The 26241-nt window shown below is 38.0% G+C and overlaps 1 protein-coding gene across 2 annotated transcripts; it reads right to left on the bottom strand.

Annotated features, from left to right (window-relative positions):
- Nucleotides 1-829: 829 nt before the first annotated feature.
- On the bottom strand, nucleotides 830-26241 carry LOC149001761 (putative NAD kinase 3). 2 transcript variants are annotated; one of them, XM_089136302.1, is made up of 12 exons: nucleotides 26008-26241; nucleotides 24503-24650; nucleotides 20092-20211; nucleotides 19260-19459; nucleotides 13331-13444; nucleotides 13013-13107; nucleotides 11582-11688; nucleotides 8887-8960; nucleotides 6046-6124; nucleotides 4466-4773; nucleotides 1260-1614; nucleotides 830-1172 (listed from the first exon to the last, which is right to left on the bottom strand). In XM_089136302.1, the coding sequence occupies exons 1-11, from the start codon at nucleotides 26038-26040 to the stop codon at nucleotides 1306-1308; spliced, it is 1587 nt and encodes a 528-aa protein (XP_088992428.1). In that variant the 5' UTR covers nucleotides 26041-26241; the 3' UTR covers nucleotides 830-1172; nucleotides 1260-1305. The 2 variants fall into 2 exon arrangements, with proteins under 2 accessions (XP_088992428.1, XP_088992427.1); XM_089136301.1 differs by having other exon boundaries at nucleotides 831-1614.

The raw sequence follows: 26241 nt of genomic DNA, 5'->3' as shown, positions 1-26241 counted from the left end.
TTAAATGTGACTAGGTAAGAGAATTTAAATGGAATTATTTTTAAGAAATAATTCAACTTTACTACATATTTGCATCAGATTATGATAGGTATCAAATTTACTAAAATTATTGAGTGAAAATACTCAAAAAACATAGGGGGCGAAAATTTCTATATGGGGGGCGAAGGCGATATTTCGCCGGGTTGAATTACCGGCTTCTGTCAGGAGTTCAATTATCTTTAGTGGTAAATGTATCTTCATCCCCAATATATATAAAATCATCAATTCTAAAAAATTAATCTTTCAACCAAAAAAAAATCCAAAATTAGTCCTCCATGATCAGCAAGGTACTAATCCTACTTGCCAAGGGTTGGCCCATGTGGCTCCAAGGTAACATATAAATTAGGGTATTTTCCTACCAACAAAAAAAAGGGGGTATATATAGAAAAATATTATCAAGTGATTTTCTTTTTCTTTTTTTGGATAAAAATCAAGTGATTTGCCTTCAACTGTTTGGTATAGCTACCCCGAAAGGGATGTGTAGAACATACCTCAATTCCACTATTTTTGTCCATTTTAGGTATTTGTATTTTGAAAAGAGAAATTCCATGTGTTATCCCTGAATTAAGTCTCTGGTAATTGAATCAACTCAAGAACTTAAGACTTTGTTTGATTTGTTTGATTGCAAGGGAAATAAGGGGAAAGAACGTAATCAAAAAACAAAACAAAACCAAACCAAAAAAATAAATCTTTTCCAATCATCCCATGAGAGAGAGAGAGGGATTAAAATTAGTAAACAAGTTTGTATGATAATTGACTGATTAGTAAATTTTTTTTTTTACGTTCAAATGGGTTTTATTAAGCCGGGGGATGGGATATTAATATGCCTCAGCGAGAGTCGAATGATAATTGACTGATTAGTAATTTCTTTACACCTAATGTTCCACGGTATCAGCTGTTTACAGTTTTCAAACAGCTGAACACCAATATACCCTGCAAAAATCAGGCTCAAACAGAAGACAGGGTGCCCAAATTAATGGCAGATTACATACCTAAAATGGTAGACAACATAGATTTCTTTTCAATACCCTTCTCCTGAATCAGAGACATGAAAACTTATATATATATAGGCACATTTTTTCTGATGGCGGAGACGATCTTCGACCTAAGTTTACCCTCCCTCAATGATGTAACTGCATATAGGCACCCAAAATATCTAGCCACAGGATGCATATGATGAATTCTAAATCAAGTCATTGAAGTGATAAGGAGACTCTCACCATCAGGAATGTCAGGTATTAGATGCTGTTTGTTATATATTAGCAACTATGAATCTTGGGGACCATCAAATGACTGTGTTTTCCTCAAATTCCAGTGGAGGCCATCATGTATGCTGTGCAAGAAATCACTGGTAGAATCTATGTGACATGCAGTTGGAACAGGCCAAGATGCCATGCTGCAAATAAGTGCATCTCCAGGAGCTAGCTGTTTCCTGTCCTTTCCATCAAATGATGCCCATGTGTGTCCCCTACTGTTGAAAGGCACTTGCACACGCACTGTTGCATACTCTGGGAGTATCAGCGGTCTAAATGATAAAGAATGTGGGCAGATTGGTGTAAAGAGGATGCCAGGAACCTGCAATAAGATCAACTTAGAAAGCCTAAAAGTGGTATAAATTTGATAGTTTTGTTACTGCATCATCAAGGTTGGTAGGGTAAAACATTATGAACCATGCTCCAGATTATTACTTCAACTTCATTGTCTGTTATATAATCAGAGAAGTGAATCTCATAGACCATTCCATTCTGTATGTTGGGGACAAGTCTGTTGTAGCTATATATCTTAAAAATTAACTGAAACTTTGCTTTCTTAGTTTAAAAAATTCAATTTTGTCAAATTAGAAAACACAGTGCTGCAGCCCAAACTAACCACTAGACTGCAACCAAAATCGGGCTACATGGAAGCTTGATGGTGGTGAGGCTAATGGAAGTTTGGTGAAGTACTGATGGATCAAATGGAAGACATGAGGATGGAATGAGAATTGAAGGTTCAAGTTTGTGGAGTAAATCAGCTAAAGGATGTGCATAAAGGTGGAACAAATGGAGGGAACGGATGGCATGTGTCAAAACCCAGCAGGGTTTGGGAATGGAAGACGGAGATGTGGATTTAATGCTGCAGCTAGCAACCAAGTCTCAGCCAACAAGCAAGTCTATTTGAATGGGAGAAACATCAATGCAATGAGATGATCAATCGCAGCTTTTGATGACTCAACTCAGAAGATGCACCACCCCCAAAGTCTCAGGATGAGTGTTGTTTGATTGGGAGAAGCAAAAGATGGATTATGCCTCTCTCACCAAGGCTCCATCAGCCTTGTGGCTTTGGCTCACCAGCCTGGCCTCTCAGCTCTTCATCCACATAATAGGCCAATAACAATTTGCATAAAAGGCATGTCCTCATTCATCAAAGTCATCACTGGGGAGCCTTCACAGCCTATGCAATATATAGAGAGGGCTATGCTTGTGCCTCAAAATATGAAAGAATAGAACCTAATAAATTAGTAATTAGAAACTAAACCTTGCAACTTACTTGACTCCAAAAGAAAATAAAAACTAAAGCAACTAGGACTGACAAGGACTGCATTTTGAAAACTAAATATTACATGAGAATAAAAACTAAGCTACTCTGCTCATTTCTTCCCTCTCCCTCTGCTTCTCTTTCTCCCCTCTCCCCTCTGTTTCTCTTCTGCCTCATTGCCTGTTGGAGCGGAGGTGGACCAAGAATGGTAGCCAGCTGATCCCTGCCTCTGGTTGATGTGAAGTTCTGAGCGATGCCTGCAAAGCCTCATCTGCCTCTTGCAATATTCCTGTAGCTTGCTGCAAAATTGGTATTGATCCAATTGCTCCTCGTCGAAGCCCTCAATGCGATGAACCAACAGTTCATGAAGTCAACATCCTGCACCCCTCTCTGCCAGTCGAGCTTGGCCATTTGGCTTTGGTTTTTTGGTCAGCTTTTGCCTAGTATTGTTTTCTATACCTTTGCTGTAAGGCTTTGTGTCACATGTTGAAGCCTGTTTTCTTTTCATTTCACTCACTTTTGTATTCTTTCCCCTCCCCCTTTCTATCCGTTGGCTAATGAATTTATTTATTCATCAAAAAAGAGGGAGGAAAAAAAAAAGCCTACTCCCTTAATCTTAAACTAATAATACTTCTAATCCTCAAAGCATATACAAATTATAATGTCTTCACGTGATCTCATCTTGAACCATGTAAAACTTCTAATAAATTCCACCAAGGCAAAAATAAGTGGTTATGACACTGTTCACGTGTACAGCAATTTGAACTCATGAACAGTGTTTTGGCCTCTTCTTCTTTGTGTTTTTCCCACATCAGCACATCTCCACTACATCTTCCCAGCTCTATATGAGTTATGGCATTTAGTGATAACAATCAATAAAAATGTGCACATATCAAAATAAAAATAAACAAACAAGAAAGGAAATCCTTTGTACATAGGCAAGTAGGGAAAAAGAAAGAAAAAAGAAACCAATATCTAGGATGCCAAACCATGCTCCTTAAGTGTCACAGGGACCAAATCCATGAAGACATTCCGTCAGCTGAAAACACCCCAACCCCAATAAAAGTTAGAGATGAGAAAGTTGAATGACGGGGCAGAGACCTTCGATAAAATGTTCAGTTGAAGTTATAGTATTGGGAAAGTTGATTTAACGGGACAGAAAACCATGTAACACTTTTGGCTTAGAAGTTTGATGAGGTTATAGTCCAACCAAAGTCTTCTAGCATGTCCTTGTCATTGTATTCAACCTAAACTAATTTTACTAATCAAAAACAATTCAAGAGCATATGCTGCTTCATAGCCCCTACAGTGCTGGGAGTTTGACTGATGCCAGTTTCTCTCTTGGGGAATCAACAGCTCCAATGACATAACTAAATGCATACTGGGTCTCATCTATATGAAATAACAGCAACAATGGTCACTGTACATAACAATTCATGAAGTTCCTGAAACACAATTTTATATTAAACTCTCTGTTGCCAGGAAACTTCTCGAGAACTTGTGTACTACTAATCCTCAGTAAATGAAAATAGGGAAAGTAAGATTCAGAGAACTAAAAGTATCATGAAGTTGCAGGACTGTTAGTCTAAGGTACGTCACTTTCACAAGTCAATTTCAGCATGAATCATCCATGCATTAACATGATTCAATGTCCTAGCTCTGTAACCAGCAGAGTCGAGAGCCATATAAGGTCCAGAACAGAATGAATCACAGACCCTAGGCAAACTCTGTTTTCAAAGTTGTAAGCAATTACTAGTGACTGGTTCTCTATAGGCTGCTTGATGTCAAAAGAAAGGAAAAATTAATTTTGAAAAGTCAAGCAGATAAATTTCTCATATAAACACCAAATGTAATAACAACAGTCAAAAGCAATATGATAATGATGATAACGACAGATGGTGTTAGGGCATGCCTGTGGATGGACCATGGAGCCTCCAGCTGCCAAGGAATATGCTGTGCTTCCAGATGTTGTTGACAAGATCAATCCATCCCCTTGAACCAATGTTACGAAGGAGTTGTCACAGAAGCATTCCAGGTTTGTGAGGAAGGATGAAATACCACGGTCAATTGTAACCTCATTTAGGACAATAAAAGGTCCTTCCCTCTCTAGTTCATCCTTGGCCGAATCTCTGATAACATAGCACTGCAACCGGTTGCGTAATGTGATGCTAATGGGTCCCTTTAGTATTGCATCCAAGTACTCTCTGAAGTGCTCACTTTCTGGAAACTATTAAAGATCACGTTTGTTCGATACAGCCACAAAAATATTTATCCCAAAAGTAAAGAGAGAGACCATATGTGACTAAATAACCAATTTAAGCAAGTGAAATATCATGACCAACCAACATCGATGAACTGCAGGATTAATTATAGTTAGCTCTCTTTCTTTTCTTTTCCTTTTTTTCCCCCTAATCTCAGGGAAGTATGAAACAATTTGGTGGATGAGTGTCCAAATCAGTTATTTCTCTGGTAGTTTCATTGACAAGATACCTTAGACAAACCAAAACCAGTAGAACCCTAACTGAAGATTTTCAACTGGCATAAAAATGGATCATGGGACCTCATTTTTTCTGAAACCTTGCTGGTGAAACCCTGGGTTTGCCTTTTCTTTTATGTTAATTAATTTTCCCACTTAACTCATAGGCTTCTTTCCATTCTAACAAAATTATATCATAAACTAGCAAAAAGGAAAAGGAAGAATGACCGACTAAAGCATGTGAAACTTGCTGAAAGAACCAGTTTCTATTTGGGTTTGAGCTACCCCTAGGGATAAACCAGGTTGCTAGTCCACCAATAAGAGATATCAAAAGGCCAAAATCCAGCATTAATATCAGTGAACATCTTCTGATTTTCAATCTCAACTCCCCTGCTAGCTTGAAATGTCCACCTGCAAGTGTGTATCTTTAATGAAGCTTTCATGAAAATCAAGTATCTCAATTCTCATGCATCTTTGATTTCTATGAGGACTTCTGTAATGAAATATTTGAGTTCCCATTAGTTTAAGTAACGGAGTCAACAACTGAAACAAGGACTGGGTGTCACTCACCAACCCTACATCAGTGGGTCAGAGAACCTCTTAAATATACTCCTTTGTGGAAGCTACCTCTTTAGTGCAACACAATTACAAACCAATAAGCAGCAGTTTCATTTTTATAATATCCTTATCTAGTTATCCCAAATTGACTATTCGGAACCTGCAAGGAAATGCCACATTTTCTGGATTATCCACTTGCAAGCTGAGAGATGAGAAACACGAACCTAAAAGAATGAATATCAAGAATAATAATCTAGAATCGTCCCAATTAGAAAACCTCATCACTGAGATGCATTTAATGTGAAAGCAATCAACAGAGTATAAAAAATTTTTAACTTAATATTTATTTGTGTTTGTGTGCAACACCTACCAGGAAATTTATATTTTCCAAGAGTTAATTCCCAAATATCAATCATTTTGACTGGATTAACATAAGCTTATAACTAGATAAAGGATACGAAATGGAGTCATGAAGCCTAAAGATCCAAGGGAAAATGGGACAACGGGAGGAACTGGTCCTTTGAACATTGATGCTGCCTGCAAACACAGATAAACCTTGAAGTTCTATTAATGTTTTTTTGGGAAAACACGAGAAGTGAACAAAAGTGAATAAACATTCAGCTTGCAATATTACCAATATAGAGATGAAAAGGCTCCATAAATAAAAAGAAAAAAAAATATAAACAGATGAATCCCACGGTGTGGATGGATGGAAAAAATTGCCCTGTCAATTAACAGTTAAAAAAAATGAATTGAATCTTAAGCTCTACAAGGATTAAGATCAGCCTTAATCATCTACATAATGGAACAATCTAATATTATACTAATCTTTCAGGGAAGCACTAATTAAAATCACAGTGTGTCAATGATATGCTTTTTCTGCTAGGTGCCGAGATCCACATATGCAAGAGGAACAAGATCCCTTAATACCATGTAATTCCTGGTTCAAGTGGTATAGATGGAAAGTGAGGCATATACTTTCAGTTTCTCCCACATATTTAAGTATTGGAATGTAATTTGAAGGTTATGGGTATCACCAACCATTCCAAATCAGACAATGTCACTCAATTGAGCCTTGTCCCAACAAAATAAGATAGGATTCACGGATAGTCTTTCTCCAATCAGCTCTCTTCAGTCTTATTAGTAGTCCTAACCTATCCATGTCTTTCCTGACCAACTCTCCTTGAGTCATTTAAGCATTCCTAGGGTTTAAAGTAGCAGTCAGTATTTTATTAGTTGATATATATCAGTCTAGGTCAGTATCAATACTATTAACCATATGATGCAGTTTTTCTAACAAAAAAGCGAGTCATACCATAGGCAAATTGCACCAATTGTCACCCATAGTTGACACAATTATCAAAACCCATTGCACATTAGAAAGACCCTGCTCGTCCCATATGGTACCTGAGTTTCCAGAATTTTGAAGCACAAGTGCATAATCCATCTCCCTACCGTTTCCTGGACTAGGGGCTTTGAATCATTTGTACATGAACTATTCAATATATACATTCAAACTGATATTTGGATGATTTAAGCATAAAAAATCATCCATTGAAGCTAAACATTGCATGAGTCATGTGAGTTGAAAAAAAACTTGTTTATTTTGCAAATCTTTGATTATTACTTTTGCTTTTACCTATGTTTAAATAGATTTAGCTAAACAACCTAAACATTGTATCAATCAAAATAAAAGCACAAATTAGCTATAACCATGACCATGACTCATTTAGTTAGGTGTGGTCTGAGATCACTATTGAGTTGATCTGATGAACAAATCAACATATGGTGTGAAAGGGTTTTTCACAACCAAATGGCTTTGAAAACCCAAAATCACAATTCCATGAACGCTGATCCTGGCATAAAATCTGAAACAATAGCTTCTTGTCTCAGGTGAACATTTTACTCTGAGTTCGAAAAGCTTATTATATTGACCGCTTCTCTGGCTCTCCAACACAAGCTTAATGGACATAATCAAATCATCAACAGATCTTTTAATGTCCACCACAAAATTCTTTAAATCTGTATTCACTAATCACTACTATGCCCACTCGGCTTATATTACTTATTTACTTTTATAGTTTTATCCCTCGCTTAACAAGATTAAATTCAAGTAACCTGAGCCTCTTTGCCCTTCAACTTTCATCTAGTTTCTGTAATAAAAGATATGTTAATACTTTGTCTCCTCCTACAGTCTATCAATTATAGACTCTTGCCTGTTAAAGATATTATGTTAGGTGATAATCTAATCTTATGCTTTGGGATAAGATTCTTTACTCTCACTTGTCCACAGTGCTAGATCTAGATCCCTTGCTTATTATTACCAGACCTAGGCACCAAAATGAACTCCCTAGCTAACCCTTTGACACTGATCACTACAGCCAGGCCAAAGTGTAGCTCATTGCTGATGAGGGACGCCCTAGCATAAGGTTGAAATATAAGGTTCTAGAATCCCCCATGTAAAGGGTTTTGCTAAAGTTTTTGCTCCCTGCAGGCTTCTGACATGATGTACCAACACTTCTTTATCCAGGCTTGGGACCAGCAATTAAACCACTGCAGAGTTATGCCTGGCCAACAAACTATGCTATAAAATCCAGACATTAATCCAAAGGTAGGAATTACAATATTAACAAATAATAGATCAGATAAATTGCATGTGGTGATAAATGGGACCAGAACATAATCATGTGAGACAACAGCAAATAAATGTACACTACTACACCATAAGAATCCCGGTTACAAATCTGGTTCATGATACATAGGTCTCAATCAGGCCTACTTTTCACATTACACACTGATATATCAGCACAAACAAAAAAAGGATGGCCTAAGGCCACCAATACTCATCAGCAATAGAACCTGCTTTTTAAGTGCAGCAACCATGGTGACTCAAGGTTATTTGAGGCATATCCTATACAAAGAGAGATGGTATCAAGGCTGCTAGGTATACAGATCCACATATAAGGGAGGAGCAAATGCATCAAGTTGTGAATCACACAACTGAAAATCTGGTAATAACACAAACACTGGGCAACTACCAACTCAAGTTTAGAAGATTGGCAAAAAACCAAACTTCACATTTTGCATCCAGTTCGAAACTATCTGCTAGGCTATTAATAACAGAACAAGTAACATTGACAAGAACATAATGAAAACATGAAATTTCAAGGCATTTCCTTTTGATGAAATGTTTTATATTCCCTTCAAAATGAACTTTCTACCACAGTGTTATAAAATTTACTGAGTAGTAAAAAAATTAGATCTCAGTCAAATTCTTACAAAAATAGAAGTAGACATACCCAAAGAACAGTTCCATCTCCACCCAGAGTTACCACAAGATCGACTTTCGTGTGAAGGAGAAGTACTTCCTCATCTGCAAAGATATGAAGACAGAATAAAATAGGACATCCCAAATACAGGAAACTAATTGATTAAGAAAATCTAGTAAGAGAACAAATTGACATTTTTTTAATCTTACAGCCTGAAAGTTTGAGAAAATTTCTTGTGTGCAAATAACATGTGTTGAGGTTGACATGGCAAAAAAGAGGACCAACTACCCTCATTATGTATTGATACTCACAAACACATATAAACAAGATCTAACATTCTACTCATGTGTTTGAGATTAGACTAAATGCTATACAAGATGAAACACCCAATCAAAGAGCGTACATTGCACGGAAGCAATCCAAGTGGCATACAAAGATCAAAACTAAGGACTCAAGGCATGGACGACCAAAGAATGGACCTACCTCCGTGCAAGTAAAGTCAAGTCAAAGAGTCAAGCATGAAGAAGAAACCTTACTTGAACCATGCATATAGAGATTAGGAAAGTGGGACATGTAATTGCATGCATTTTTTCAAATTAAGGGTTTTTTAAAACTAATCATATGGGCAAAGAGGACTATTGTGTCAGATCCTAGGGGTATAAATGGAATCTCAAAATAAAAGTAGATAGTCCTAAAAATGCCCACGGACTGTCTGCTGGTCAACTGTGAGCTAAAATGGCCTTATTGACTGACAACAATCCAGAAGGCTCATAGAACATACCGTGAGAGCAACCTGATCAACCGTCACCCACGGCTGAAGCCACCACTCAACTGGGATCGACCATAAAGACGGGTAGCACTCCAACACCTAGAATAGACGGTTGACCATGGGTTCAAAAATATAACCATTTTCTATCCGTTGGAATCCATTATAACTCTCAAAGGCACGAATTCGAAGGTGTTAAAAGCTCCCATTATTGTGCCTTTCTCTAGCCACCTAGTCTCCTTAACATCCAAATCCTTTAGAGGTTTATACCTTCTTCTCAAAGAAGGTAGAAGTGTTGATCTCAAGGTAGAGCTTGGAGGTTGGAGGCTGATCAAGCATCACATTCATTTCATAAAGAAGTGCCACACTTGAGGTACTTGTAACTGATTGCATTTCAACTAATTTTCTTGTTTACTATTGGGTGCTCCTGCCCAGAATCAAAGATTGTGTAACAGTGCTATTGCCTTGACCAAGAGATTTGTAAGAGGTGTTGTGTCCCCAACAACTGGACCAAAAGGGCCATAACAGTGAAATCCCTCGAAGGTTTAGAAGGGAGTGGACGTAGATTATTGGATTCTGACCACTATAAATCTTGCTTCTTTACTTGTTTTAACTTTTAATGCTTAATTAATTGAAAAGACAAGGCTACATCACTAGTCTCAACCTATTGACCCCCCTTTTAGGTTGACTTTCACTTCTTGCAGCAGCACCACATCCATATTACTTAATGTTGTTTTATGCTATAGAATGGATGCTTCTGTTACTAATTTTTCAATCTCCCAGAATCACAGGGGTTGTTATTGATTACAACTCTAAAATATTCATTCACTTTGGTGCTGTTATTAAAATCTCTAGGAACTTTAGAACTTAGATTGACCCTAAAGATGCCATTCTACCTTCGGAACTGCAAAAGAAAATAAGAACTGTTTTTAGTGCTTAATTATCTTTAGCACGATCGGTTGTGGTTCAATGGAATTCTGAGCTGCAACAATGCCTAGTTGTTCTCAGTCTAGTTGCATTATGCGGCTTACACCTCAAAGATGAGTTCTAAACAATCACAGATTTCCTAGAAAGATCATCTAGAAAATTTTAGCCTGAAAGCCCTCCGTTAGTGCAGAAGAATGGCATGGCCAATCCAAAGAATCTGTCAAAATGAATGATCCTTGTAATTTGCATATCAGTCCTATACAACACATAGCCATGACCATTTGCATGGCAGCACCATTCATTTAAATGGGATATGAGCAACTTGAAAATACACAAAAGAATCCATCACTCGCACTATGCTGGAGAAAAACTGAAATCTTCACACCAGGGGAAATTCTAACTTCTAAGGAAGTAAAGTAACATGGAAATACCTTGTAGACTATCAAACACTACTACTTTCCAGGCATAAGATTCCTAAAATGAGTGGTTCCTTTTGCTATATGATTCATGTAACAAATGTTTCATTACATCATTAGAACTGTGTGAAAACACCCTGAACTAGAACTTGAAAATCCCACCAAATTCATTATCCATCAGTCAGACCAAACTAAAGAGCCAGTATCCGCCAAATTGATGCACATCACCAACTATGTAGGCCTAATGCGAAGAACTTGGGACTTATGGACCTATTTAGAATAATTGGAGTCCAGTCTACCTCCTTGGCCTAGTAATCCAGGAAAAAAATGTATGAAAGGGGAAAACAAAATTAGTGAAAAAAACTCAGTTACTCTTATCTCTTTCATCATGGAATGAAGACATATCAATGCAAGAAAAAAATAAAAATTTTACAACTAATTCTGAAAGACAAATTGCAAAAGTAAAATGGCATATAGCAGAGAAAAAGGTTATTTGTCAGTAGAGATCAATTTCTTTTCTTATAAAGAAGGTAGGATTTCAATGGTTAAAAGACAAATAGAAAAGAACCACCAAGCACAATGGAGAATATTTAGGTATCACTTTCTTACTGCTCACCATCTTTCCAAGTCTGTACAAAATCGAAGTAAGAAGACTCTGCTAGGAGTTCTGTTCTCACTCGTGGCTCCACATATATATTGATTTTCTTCTGATCATTCAGCCATCTGTTACATGAATAGAACACTGAGTATAAGAAGAAAAATAGGTCAGAAGCAGAGGCTAAGTTACAAAAACAGAAGATTGTAGAATAAGCCTATCGTGCTAGAAGGAACACAAACAACTGCAACCAATATTCTAGAACACATACCCAAAGTCACCAGGAACAATGATAAGACAAATAAAAAAGACCTAATAAATGGGTCTCCCCAGCCAAAGTGAACCAATTTAAGTGATGATATCCTCAGAAACATGCCAATAATTACTTATAAGTTCTCTATCACTATGAAAGAGACCTTATAAATAACGACTTTTTAATTTTTGGTTGGCATTTAATCTAGACCCCATTCAAATATGTATTGATGAACCATCCGAGCTTTGACACAGATGGAAATCATTTGTTTGGAAAGTGGAAGACTTAGAAAAGTACTTCCACAATTACAAAAAGCTCCTATGAGTACATCAGTTGTTATGGGCCTATGGCAACAGGTCCACCATCGAATTTTATTTCCAAAATCATTTTCTATTGGTACAGCGATCAATAAAAGGAAGCTCCAAGAGCCATTGGGATATGAATATAGCATTTTCAGTAGAAGCTCAGTCGCAGAAAGGTCTGCCTGAAGTTGTTATTGCATTCCAAAGAATGGATTCATAGCTAAATAAATGTTACAGAACTACTGGTGGATAATTGTTCAGAATCCTATGGTCAGGGTGATGATAATTGAATATGTCAATATAAAGTTAGGCCTCACAGGACAAGCCACAGTTTTTAATAGTATAGGTATTGATAGGAGTAACTTTACTCTGCATGTTGCACAACAGTATAACCTGTTTATAGAAATGCAAGAAAGCTAGAAGTCAACATCTTGCTGATTGATTGGGGCACTCCTGTTGTAATTAATAGATACCTGCCCCCATCTACCAAAAAATGCTGGTAAGATAAAGATCAAATTAGGAAACAAAAAACCAGATGACTATCAACATATCAGAACAAATACCTATAGAATTCAAAATAAGATTTCATGAGCTTGTAGGAAGCATCATGGAAATCAAAGTAACCTCCACTTACAACTGGATTCATCAGTACAAATGATGGCAAAAGGTTTTTTCCACTGAAAGAGATGAAAGGGTGTTTCTTGTTCATATCCATACAAGGAAAAACCAGGTAGAGGAATTCCTATTAAACTGTTAAAGTGGCAATAAACACAATTGAAACATAATACCATTTTCACCAATTTCAGAGAACTCTTAGCAGGACTTTATTGCAGTCATGGAAAAATAAATGCATTGATCATTTCATAAGGTGGTAATTTTAATTGTCTAACTTCTTACCTGACCATTTCTGCACATACAACTCGAACAGAAGTTGAATTTGGTTTTGTCAATATAAGCAGAGTCTCTGGGTGTGATTCCCACTTCAAGAAAATCTGAAAAAGGAAAGGGGTTCTCAACTCTCAAGTAGACAAGCTAGAAAAAATTTCAAAAGAAATTAGTCGCAACAGTTCAACTTGTCCATTCTTTGTAAGTAGTATCAAACTTTCTCATATTGACTAGATAAAAATTTCTAAACAAACAAAAACAATGGCATAAAGATAACCTTTTTCACATGTTAAATACAGAGAAAGCGACAAATATTGGAATAAAGTCTACCTGTTTGCTACTCCGTTCTTCCGTTGTTATATTCCCTCTTTCAAAAGAGACAATGTCATGCTTGTGCTGGTCATTTTTATTTCCATTGCAACCCCAGTGAAGTTTAAAAGATGCCTGCCTCAGGAAGACAATAGTATCAGTGACGGGAATATTTTTTCAATTTCCAAAAGGGCCGACCCTATCATTATTGTTGATAGGTAGCTGGCAATGCCTAGTTGACAATTGCTTCAACACTGGCTTTTTGTTGAAAAACATAACATTCATGGTGATAAAAAGGGTAAACAAAAAAATGAAGTGTCACAATAAAGAAAATGATTGCCTAAAACAGAAACTATACAGTAATAACAATCAGGAAATATATATCCTCATAAACTTCAGTAACAGTAGAACTCAAATTGATTTAAGTTCACCAAGACAAAAGGTCACAAACCCATGAAATCACCTTCAGTCTCAAGAGTGACATATAATAAAAGGAACTCTGATTCCATCAAAACCATACAGCAAAGAGACAAAAGTAGAAGATTCAAAAGGATACAACCGTGCCTCAGCTATTGGCCTAATAAATGTGTTATTCTATGGAAAATGATTGTTAACATCCTCAGCCATCTATTTTCCAATAAGGAATGGCAGACTGCAAAGAACCATGCAGCCGCCTGAAATTTAGGTTCTGTAGTAGCACACCACGCTTAAATTCACAGATAATTCAAGTAGTTGGAAGTATCAGTTTTCAATAGCTTTCTAAATTTTGAACTTTTTATGAATTTTTAACTAGTTAATATAGTGGCTTCTTCTTAACTCATCATTCATCCGTAAGTAGCATGTAGATAATAATTTCTAATTCATCTTATACAACAATACAACTATTACTTAAGGAGATTTTCTTAATTATACCTCTTAAGGTTCCAAATAATTTTTAACCTAACCTTTTCCCCTTTTAGTATAATATACTTCTTTTTTTTTTTTTTTTTTGATGAATAAATAATTATATTAAACAAAAAGGAACGAAGAACAAGGTCTTAAAAGAAGACCGGAAAGAAGAACTAAGACCCCAGGAGACAACAATGAGCCTGTTCCTTGGGCTATCATCAACTGGGGGTGGGGTATAGCAACCAATCTAGAAGAAACCTCAAGATAGATGGCATTCAAAATCTTATCTATAGAGCGAGATTTGGAAGTCCATCTCCGAAGATTTCTTTCCCACCAAAGGTGGTGGACCAAGGCACAGAACACTAGCTTACCAATCCGATCGCAAATGGAAGAACCTGAAAAGTTTCTCAAAATCCAAGACCAATCTCGTCCAAAACCGAATGAACGCCTCGAACGGGGCCATATGAAGGGAATGGGTTTTCCCCAGATGGATCTGAAGAAAGGGCAAAAAAAGAAAAGGTGCTCAAGGGATTCCAAACCGGATCAACAAAGGATGCAGTTTTGGTTTACGAGGATATGGCGGCTAGCAAGGAAGGATTGGGTGGGAAGGGCAAGGTTTAGGGCTCTCCAAAGGGTAAGGGAATGACGGGGGATGTGGTTTTTGAACCAAACCAAAGGGGGCCAAGGGGGTTTGGGGTTTTGGGGTCTAAAGAGGTTCCAGACCGAGGAGATGGAGAAGGTTTTGGTGGGAGAAGGGAGCCAGTAAGGTCACAGGGAGAGCTAGTAAGAGGGGGAAGAGAATCCCAAACATGTGTGAGAAGAGGGAGAGGGCAAGGGTTCCAAGAACCATTCGAGATGAAAGCCGACAAGGGGGTGGATTTAGGGATGCGGGAATTATAAACTGAGCGGGGTCCAAAATGGTTATAGAGAATGCCCATCGAATGCCAAGGGTCGAGCCAAAAGGAGGTGTGTGAACCAGAAGAGACGGAAGTAGAGATAGCGGAGGTGGCACAAGGACGGAGCGAGAGGATTTTCCTCCAAACCCATGAAGTGTTGGGAGGCAAGGGGGCAGGCCAAAGGAATCCGACCGGAGAAGAGAAGAGTATACCCACCTAACCCAAATAGAATCATGCTTAGAAGCAATTTTCCAGATAAGCTTAAGCAGGCACACAATATTAACGTCGGAGATTCGGCGGATTCCTAGGCCTCCTTCGGAAATAGGGCAACAGACAGAAGACCAACTAACCGGGCGAATGAATCGCGGGGCTTCCTGCCCTTTCCAAAGGAAGGCATAGAATAAGGATTCCATTGCGCGGATGGTGGACTTGGGGATGGAAAAGATTCCACACCAATAGAGATAGGAGGATTGAAGAACCGAGCGAATGAGGACCACTCTACCAGTATAGAAAAGGAGCTTACCCTTCCAAAGCTGCAATTTCTTGCGAATATTGTCAAGCATTGGAAGGCAATGGTGTCGGGTGAGCCTACCAAGTATGAGCGGAAGACCCAAGTAAACCACAGGAAAGGTGCCGGGAGAGAAACCTGAAGTCTGAAGAATGGAGGCGCGAAGCTGATCAGGGATACCGGAGAGGAAGATGGTGGACTTGCTGAGATTGACCCCAAGGCCGGAAAGGGATTCAAATTGCGAGAGAGCCGAGAGGATGGAGGATATGGAGAGGTGATATGCTTTAGAGAAGATCATGAGATCGTCAGCAAAAGCAAGGTGGGTAAGGTTTAGGGATTTGCACTTGGGGATGGGGAAATGAGGAGCCGGTCGGTTTTGGTTTGAAGGATGCGAGAGAGAATTTCCAAGGCTAAAGTGAAAAGATAAGGAGAAAGAGGGTAACCCTAACGGATCCCAACATGAGAGGGGAAGAATTCAGCCGGGGAACCATTGGCAATGATGGAGAATTTGGGGGTGGTGATACAAGTTTCGATCCAGTGGATGAAAGGAGAACGGAAACCCATGAAAACGAGGACATCGCTAATGAAGTCCCAACGAATGGAATCAAAGGCTTTATGAAGATCAACCTTGAGGAGAGCGGCCGGGGAATGGGAGGATCTATCAAAGCCATGGACAATCTCCGCACAAAGGAGGATGTTATCTACAATGCTATGGCTTGAGATAAAAGCCGATTGATTCGGGCTCGCAAGAGAAGCGAGAGTAGATTTGAGCCTATTTGCAAGGATTTTAGAGATGAACTTATAGATGAGATTACAGAGGGAGATGGGGCGAAAGTCTGGGAGGGAAGAGGCTCCTTGCTTCTTAGGAATGAGACAAAGAAAAGTTTGATTGATGGAGGAAAGCTGAGAGGGGTTAAAGAAGAAGCTACGGATTGCATGGACAAGATCGTTCTCGATGAAATCCCAAGAAGCAAGGAAAACACCCATACTAAAACCATCTGGACCCGGGGCCTTATTGGGCTTGTGGGAACGAATGGCAATAAGGATTTCTTCCGTGGTCGGGATAGCATAAAGAGAGGAGACAATTGAAGGATCAATGACTTTATTGATGAGGTTGGAAGGAAGAGGAGTGCGAGGGGGAAGAGAGGTAGGAGAAAGGAGGTTTGAGAAGAAGGAGACGATCTCAGCCTTGATGCTAACTGGATCGGAAATGCACAAACCATTATTATTTCACAAGAGTAAATCCTGTCATATCACATTTGTAGGAAAAAATGTGCAAGACAATCTTTTGATAATTGCACGATGATAAGCCATCATCAATTCAAAAAACTCTGTTTTACCCTTACTTTGAGTACTTTAGAGGGGGAAAAAAAAGGATAAAAAGTGTCAAGGTCTAGAGATAACTATACAGGTGTTATCTAGACAGTCCCTTACAAAAGTTATTACTAACAATCAAAACATTGATACAGTATTGTACTATCTATACCCTTTGTTAGCTCATACGATAAGATTTATACCATCTAAAATATAAACATCACTTAAACTTCTTTTAAAGTGTGAAACATTATGAATACAATCTAAGGTTAATTAAAGAAACTTCTCTCCAAAACTTATTCCAAATCTTGCTCCCATTATTTTTGGAATTATCCTCTACATGCAAGTTGGTTTAGTAACTGAAGTGTTGGCCATCATGTCGGCACTGAAAGAATGGTGGTGCTTGTACGTATCCAACAGAAAAGCTTGAACGACAGGGTGGAGAGGTGCTTACAAGTACATGTGACAACAGAAGGCTTTAGGGTAACCATTGTGGTGATAATGTTGATCACACCTTATTTATCAACTAATGCTATAAGGTAACATTCTCAATGTATATGTTCATGACAATGGTCGCCATAAATGACAGAGATGAGATTACTTGTCTCAAGGACTTCATGAGGCAAGAATTTGAAATAATGATCTGGGAAAGCTAGGGTATTTTCTTGGAATCAAAGTTATTTTATCATAAAAGGCATATTTCTTTCCAAGAGGAAATATATCCTAGATCTTCCCATGACCCAAGTGACACACCATCGAAGCCTAATACCTAGCTGAAGGAATGTGATGGTGAATCAGTTGACAGGAGTCATCATCAACATTTGGTTGGGAAGCAAATTTATCTCTCCCATACATGAACAAACATTGCCTTTTCTATGATATGGACCATTTGGTTAGCCATTTTATGCATGATCCGCATTCAACTCATATGGATGTTTTCCATCATATACTCCGGTACATGAAGTCAACAGCAGAAAAAGGAATGCAGTTATCTCCTCGTGATCCTTTAACGTAGAACAAGGAAGGCTGACTATTCTATTTTTGCCTATTTCAAGATCTCGTGAGGTCTTGCCGAGATCTCATGAGATACTCACTTTTTCAGCCAAGCAAGATGAGACAAGTAGCGAGACGAAAAACTTACCAAATCTCGCCAAGATCTCTCTCATATCTCATACATCCCGGTCATATCTCATGTATCCTGGTCATATCTCGATGATATCCCAAATACCTCGGCTATATCTTGGGTCAAATCTCAGCGAGATCTAGCCAGTATCTTGGATATCTCAATGAGATCTTAGATTATCTCAGAAATTATTGTAATTTATGCCCATCATGTCATATGAATGTAATTTGAATATCAAAGATGAAATTGTGCAATGTATTGATATTTTTTTTTTTTTTTTTTAATTTTCAACATTAATGTATTCATAAATGTTAAGCACATGATGTGTGCAATAGGTTTTATAAGTGTTTTCAGCGCAAGGGTTTATAACTTGGAGTTGAAAGGGAACTCACATATATGGTTGTTATTTAATCAATCTAAGGCTACCACTATGTTCAGAAGGCCTAGGATAGGCTAGACAGCAAGTCTTAGCGCCAAAAGACCCTTATTAGTCACTGACTTAGGGGAGGAAAAAATCCCGCACGCTGAAATCTAGGTTTTTTGGTCCAGCTAGATGGCTGGCAAGAGCGAGTTCTCAAACCATGGTGATCAGTTGACTGATGTATTCCCTAAGATTGGAACCGAAGGTTTTCCATCCATTTGTCCAAGTTGAGCGTGTTTGATATAATATATGCTCCGACTTGAAGGGGAGAGTAGTTGAATTGTGAAGAGTGTGCTGTGGGAGGAAATTTGATATTTCTCCCTCTCGCCGACTCTAACTAATAGAGTCAGTTAAAGAGGGACATATATGTGAGATATACTCCTTCCATGATTTTATTGTAGATAAAGAGCTTGGTGTTAATATTGACCATTGAATCATTACAGCCCTAATTGGCTCTATTAACACGGATACTTCAAACATAAAGCACCACACAGAATTTAACTGTTGGTTCAACAGCTGTGAGGAAAATGTTGTTCTCATAAGAATATACAATTGTAGGCTAATGTGAACTATGAGGATAAGTGGATAACACAACCAATTGTCAGTATCTCAATCAATCAGGATTGACTTGGTCAGGGACCTAATATCAATTGTAACAGTTATCCAAATCTTACAGAAGTAACTCAAAAGAAGTAAGAATGACGGCATCAATTCAGTTCCCCCCCCCCCCCCCCCAAAAAAAAAAAAAGAGGGTAACTTATTGATCACAGATGCATGAAAGGAGGAAAAACAACTGCTACCTTTTTTGCGATCTTATTATGAGCCACCACAGGATTGGATTCTGCCACTCCATCCTTAAGAATCTCACGAGAGAAAATCCCATGATTCTCATAAGATCTTTCAGATTGATCATTAATCAGATTCCTCATCTCACTCTGACTGTGCATGCTTCCTGCCTTCTCCCTCTTAGTATCACAATGACCACCCCCAGATGACAGTTCTGCAACCCAACAGGAGGTTCCAATAAAGACTAATAGGAAAACATTGAAACATTGTAAGTCTGAGTAATGTGATTGTAGAAATGTCATGGGAAAAATTAATCTAAATATTTGAGATGAACAATAACTTCAGATTATGAGATTCATATTGAATATGGCATTCAAAATTACAGCCAGATCATTAAAATCACAATTAATATAAAAGCCCAACTCAACCTTATCCAACTTAATGGAGTTAGCTACATGAATCCAAACAAAACTGAGTAGGAAAACTGCAAAATGGAAGATAACAATTGAAAATCATAGATTATAGATTAGGTTTGAGTTGTTTCCTCTCCACCTATTTTTCGTGGTTAAGTTTGCCATAAATCAACTCCGTTAGTGTTATATTAGATTTGCTCTGTGAATTTTCCTTTCCAAAGTACTTCGACCACCAACTTTTATCAAAGAAATCAAAGAGCAAATCTCATTATGTTGACATGTGCATATAATAAGCTGTTTGGCGAAACAATCTTTTGTTTTCCTTGGAGAGAAGCACTTAGTAATCCATATGTCTAAAGGACAATAACTCCATATCCAGGAAAATAAGGTCTTGAAAGCCAAAAAAAAGCATGTTATTTGAACACTAGCAGACCTTCATGCTCCTTCTGCAGATTCCGTGCCCTTTCTAATTCATACTTCCGTTTCCATTCAGCTGCCTCAGCTTGAGCGGAAGCTTTTCCCTCCGCTACTTGTCTTAGAGCCTCTGCAACAGCTACTCACAAAAACAAGAAACAACCATCAATTTTGAAACCCAGTGTTGAACCAGACTATAGAAACAAACTAACAGTAATTGGAACTACATCAGGAATTTTAACCAATATAAAAGAGGAATGGTATTTAGTCTTGGCATTCCACCAAAAACGTTGACGGTGGTAAGGTAAAATCCAGTATACCAAGCAAAACATTGTTGACACATAATTTGATGATAATTTACATATCAAGAGGATAGAAATTATTTGAAGCAAGTAGAAAGCATGGCAGTGTGAAACTTTAGAGGACAAGGACAGGGGAGAAAAGATAAAGGAAACAACGTCAAATTAGTAAGAAAGGGATATCAAACTTACAGACAATTTATGACAGACACAAATGTTTCATCTCTAAGAAGAAATAAACCACATCTTTAAATATAAGATCCACCAAAGCTACAGCGTCAATTACTGAAATACATCTGATACAGTATGAATAATTAATTACCAAAACTTGTTCAATTAGTTGAGTCAAAAGTCAATGATATTAAAAAGAAAAAAAAAAAAAAGAGGTTTTGCTAGCTTCTTCCTTATAGACAAACTTTTGCTTTTATATCCTCAATCAGTTTCATTTAACTTAAGGTGGGTCCAGGATTGACACCTAGCCTCCGGCATAACTAAATAATCTTCGATACTATAACAACATGATATAAACTGTTCACATTTCGGTACTAAGCGAACAGACACAGAAAAAGTTCCCTATATAAGCCTGAAGTATAAGATAGTAAAATGAACCAAAATAAAGAGAAACCAACCAATGGATGCTATGGTATTGTCTCACCTTTAAAAGACATACAAAAGAACTTAAGTTGCTGAATCTTAAAATCCAAGTCCTGGAATATTTTCCCAAGAGGGTGCAATGCTCATGTAGAAGTTATCCAGCACCTGGCCCAAATTAAAGCATAAAGAATAGTTTTACACATGATGATAAAGGTTTCCATCTATGTTGCTGATGTAAACCCAGATTTAGGGGTAAGGGTATTTTGGAAATTTCCCCAAAAACAAAGGAATTTCAGCAAAGAAGAGGGATGATTCAGGGTGTTTAGGGTATTCTAAAGCTCTGAAAAACCCTGCTGTAACTGAAATTCATAGCTGCACTTTTCTAAAACTTAAAACTAGGGTTTGGAGGGAATTTTAGCTAGGGTAGGAAAGGGAAGCCATCTTGCTGTTCTGCAGTTTCAGAACTGGTTTTCTTGCTATTCTGGAACTTCAGAATTGATGTTACTGATCTGGACTGTAGGAATGATCAGAATTTCAAACAGATTCAGATTTCAAAATTTTTTAAATCTGCAGAATTTTTCTAGGGAAGAAGAAGATAAGCAGAATTTTCTCTAGACCAAGGAAACTAGGCTGAACTGGGGAAATAACAGTGGAACTAAAACCCAGGGCTAAAGGGGGTGGGGTCTGCTGCTATCACAGGGTAGAAAGGGGAGGGGAGGGGCCTACTGATGCAAGGGGAAGGGGTGGGGGCTTGCTGGAAGTCTGGCACAGAAGGGGAAGGGGGAGAGAGAGGGTGTGATGGGGGTGGGCAGGTCCTTATGGGCCACGCAAGGCAGAGGAGGGTGGGGAAGGGTTTACGTGAGAGGGCGGAAGAGGGGAATGGGGCTGGGTGTTACTTACTTGTAGGAAACTGTAAATGACTTTTGGCTGCTTGATGATTGCTTGTAGATTGCTGGAATGGAGAAGAAGATGCTTGAACTTAAACAATTTCTACTCACCAGGGCCCCCTCAACTAGGAAACCTTGATCCTAAACTCAACAATTTTATTCAATCCAAAACTAAAGATTTACAGAGAATACTTGTCTATTTATAGCATTTACAAAGAAAGAAGAAATTGACCAAAATCAACTAAACTGCCACCTATTGGAGTCCTCTTTAGGAAAAGAATCCTTACCCAAGTAACTCACAACCACTAATAAAGACAAAATCTTAACCAAAAGGAAACTCCTAAAAGATAAGAACCTCTTTGTTAAATAGTCTTCTTATCCACAACCTAACCAATTCCAACACTACTCAAACTAAGAAATTACGATGGACTAGGGCTCTTTCATAACTAACAGAATACTAACCCAAACAGAGAAATAAAAATAGATTCATAACACTCAGATCAAGCGGTGTCCAACCAAACCCATCTTGAGCCCCAAAAGGGCTGGGAAAATGACCAAAATACCCTAAGGTTTGCAGTCAGCTCTGGATTGGACCCTTTGGGCCTAGGGTTTGGACCCAATTGGGGGGGGGGTCAACCTTGGTCACATCAGTTGTAGGTTTCTTTTTCTCTCTTTTCAGTTTAACGGGTAACATTACTAGAAATATGATCAAGTTACTGGTTGCTTTTGGGTTCAATTTTCTGTTAGTTAGTGTAATATTATTTGGTAGATGGGCAGTGGATGAAAATACCCTAAGCCCATGCTGAGTCTATAAATTTTTTTTGGTTGGATGAATGGATTCTTTTTTTTTTTAAATGACTTTATAAACTCGGAATCAAGTCACTTTTGTAAACTGTTGTGGTGCAAACCTTAATGCACAAAATATAGTCTCTCTGAAATATATGCATTCTATTCTTTTTGACAAGATAAATAGGCTATTGAAATTTCAGCCAACACGTAAGTTTCTCTACTTTAAATGTGTTTCTTTTAATAGTAAATGAGACTTCGAAAGAAACCTAGGTATTATATCTAGACATTATATGCCTAAATTCTCCGTTATCATCCATTCATCCTCCACATTTTCAGCACCTTTACACTAAAATTCTAGTGAATTTCAACTATTAAATACAGCCAAATTCAAGTTTCCTTTTCCTGAAGTCTGTCTAACCCAAATGCCATGCCATATTTTGATTCATAGATCCAAATTCAAGTTTCCTTTTCCTGAAGTCTGTCTAACCCAAATGTCATGCCATGTTTAAATTCATAGGTCCAAATCTATATGACCACCTACTTTTACCTTCCATGTAAACCAATTTGGCTATTCTGGATTGCAGTTTCTCCCTTTGAAATCTTTAATTAGCTGGCAGATTTAGAAATCTGCTAAAATGTTCCAACTCTAAACAAAGTTTTTTTGGCCTGATCTCATCAAAGATCCCCTTATTGAAATCTCAGAATACTCTGAAATCTCAATTTTGTGCAAAGAGTGTGAGTGAATATTGTTCGAACATTTTTCCCTTCATAAAAATATGGTCCAGAACCCGGCAATTAAGGATACAAAGGTACTTTTGACAAATCATATGGGAAAGAAAGGAAAAATCAACAGCTTTTAATGAATTGATACGAGGGCATCAGGAATGAGATTGTCATAGCATAAACAGTTAGTTGGGCATGGTTGAATAAAGAGTATTATCTGGCAGAAATGAAGTTTGACCGATCTGAAGGAATGTGACATTGACCACACAATCTACAACCATGCAGAACAAACTATTTGCTTGATGAGCTTATTGCTAAAGGTGTCATCTTCCTGCCTGAGGACAGCAAAAGTTGGAAATTGGGCCTTACAAGGGCATTTAAAGAAGGCAAATTCCAGAGGTATGGCTCTTGCAAGGGTATGCACTCTATAATTCAAGAAGGTCAAGGCATCAAGCCATGATGACTCTCAAGAAGAATGTAGTTTCCTGGAGAAAAAGAGGGTCTCCCATGGATTTTGGAAACTTAGGTAATAGATGGTATGTGGCACGTATATTATAGATTCTTCCTCATCTTCACTAAGTGATCTCCACGAGATGAAACTTTCAAAGCAAAAGATGTCTAACACAATGCAGTCTTTTCTCCCTTCTCTTCCTTTCCAGTCGAAAAAGGATTCTGTTGAGAGAGAAAATGAGGATTATAAAATGATGAAGAAGCAAGAATCATGCACCCAAAAATAAAAGCAAGAAGCACCAGTTGCCTCACACTTGTAATAATGTGTTATATTCCTGCATTCTTGGGAACAACAGTGACCCAGCAGCTTACTGCGAGCCAATCCAAATTAAGACAACTGCCGACAAACTAGTCATTGAAAGAATATGTTAAATTAGGCAGCACAGCAGTGTGCAAAACTAATTTACCACCAATTGGGCTGGGGATAACAAGCATGTTGCTCTGAGTCTGACGAAAGCAGAAGCTGAACAGTCATTACTCAGCAAATAAATCAAGGTGAGACTATAAAACATTTTCCATTTAATCTCGTCCAATGTGTTATCACTTATCACATAAGAAAATTTTCTATAGCAAAAATGGGAAGCTCATTGATAGATCTGCAATATTAAAGTGTTCAAACATGACTTACTACTCAATGCCTCAGAAAACTCAATAAGATGTTCATCAGCTCCCTTGACAAGCTGTTGTTGGGGGAACCCCTTCACTATCTTCTCTGAATTCATGGATGGACCTGAATCGCCATAACCATTTTCCATATGCGAGGATGAAACATTTCCCTGTCAAGAGGAAGCCGTTGTTAAGAAACTACAGTACCATAAGTACTCCAAAGTAATTATAGCACCAAACTATGATATTGTCTTCCTATTTGGAACACAGACATCAAATACCACACAAGTTATGATACAAAAACTTCTCAAAAGAATTTGAAAATAGACTACAATATCGATCTCAGAATCAATACCAAAATAATCTTAAATTTGGTAATAGAAATTCTGGTCAACAAATTGACAACCCATATATTAAACAGCTTGAGGATGCAAGAATTAATTCCAATCTACAGATAGGTTTCCCTATACAACGATTAGATTCTAACTACTCTAATCATCATAATTCCTTTCAATCATAGAGTACATGTTTAAACACATTTCAAGCGAGGTGATTCCAGCCCGTTGGGAAAATAAGGGACCAATTCAAGTGGTTCTGGAACAGTTAAACAGAAGCATGTATTGCAAGCGGTTTATTCCCGCCATATATGGACTGATTGACTCCCTTTAATTGACACTGGGCCCATAGTCCAACCCATGGTTTATGAAAACTCCTTCCGTCTCTAGACTTCTAAAATTACTAGTTCCCAAAGATTATTCCTTGCCTGTACGTTTGATTTCCCTCCTAACTAACTTGTTAATTGGGAAACTCCTCTGTGCATACAGTCATACCTCCTTGCCCTCAACCGGATTGGCATAGGGGATTGCTGGGGGTAAGCACACCCAAGTCACAAGCGGGGAAGCTTTTCTGGGCCTGACAACACCTGGGGCTATCTGAGTTCACTTCTGAGACTCGCTCCTTTCCCTTTGGTTCCTCTTGTCCCTCTCCTGAACAAAGATTCACAGTCTAACTAATCCGCATAACTCCTTTTTATCAGCAATGTCCAAACACATTTCAAAGTCCCATGACACAGACGAACGTATCTCAGTCAAATTTCCCCAACCCAAATATAGGAGTATTAAGAATACTGCGACCAAACCAACCTACTGAGTATGGAACTGAAAATGCCCAATATTTGTACGTCAGCCTCTTCCAATGTGAAATTCTTAAGCCAATTTACAGTGTTAACAATCAACAAAGCTATTTAATTTCCAAATGAATATCTCTCCTTTGTTAACATATCTCTTTAATGTCCAAATGAATATCTCTCCACCAGCTATAATTTGAGAAACCCAAAAATCAAATCACCCAAAAAATTGAGAGAAGGGAAAATGAACTGCAGAAACACCATTTTAACTGAAGGCAACGACTACCCATTAAAAAATTTCACAATTGACGAACCCAAACACACGAAGTTAATTAAAACATAACGAACACAACTGAAACTGATCATTAAAATTAGATAAAGAAACACAGAGATGCCCGTACATTTGAATTGGAGCTGAGCTTGTAACGATGCATAGCGAATTGAGGTAGAGATCGAAAGCCTCCAACCTCTGTCTCAAATTGTCCAGAGAGATAGAGAGCGCCTTCAAGGAACGTTAACCCTTCTAGAGCCGTTTCATATATGGTCTTAAGGAATCGATATTGTCAGAAGATACTTGAGACGACACGAAAGAAGAAGCATAAGGTTGGTGGATGACTATGGGAGCAAAATTGGAA

This window comes from Hakea prostrata, chromosome 10 (genome assembly GCF_041222555.1).
Source record: "Hakea prostrata isolate BN-2017 chromosome 10, UWA_Hpros_2, whole genome shotgun sequence".
Taxonomy (NCBI): Eukaryota; Viridiplantae; Streptophyta; class Magnoliopsida; order Proteales; family Proteaceae; genus Hakea; species Hakea prostrata.
The sequence above is the reverse complement of the archived record's forward strand: the minus strand, read 5'-3'. Positions and strand labels throughout refer to the sequence as shown.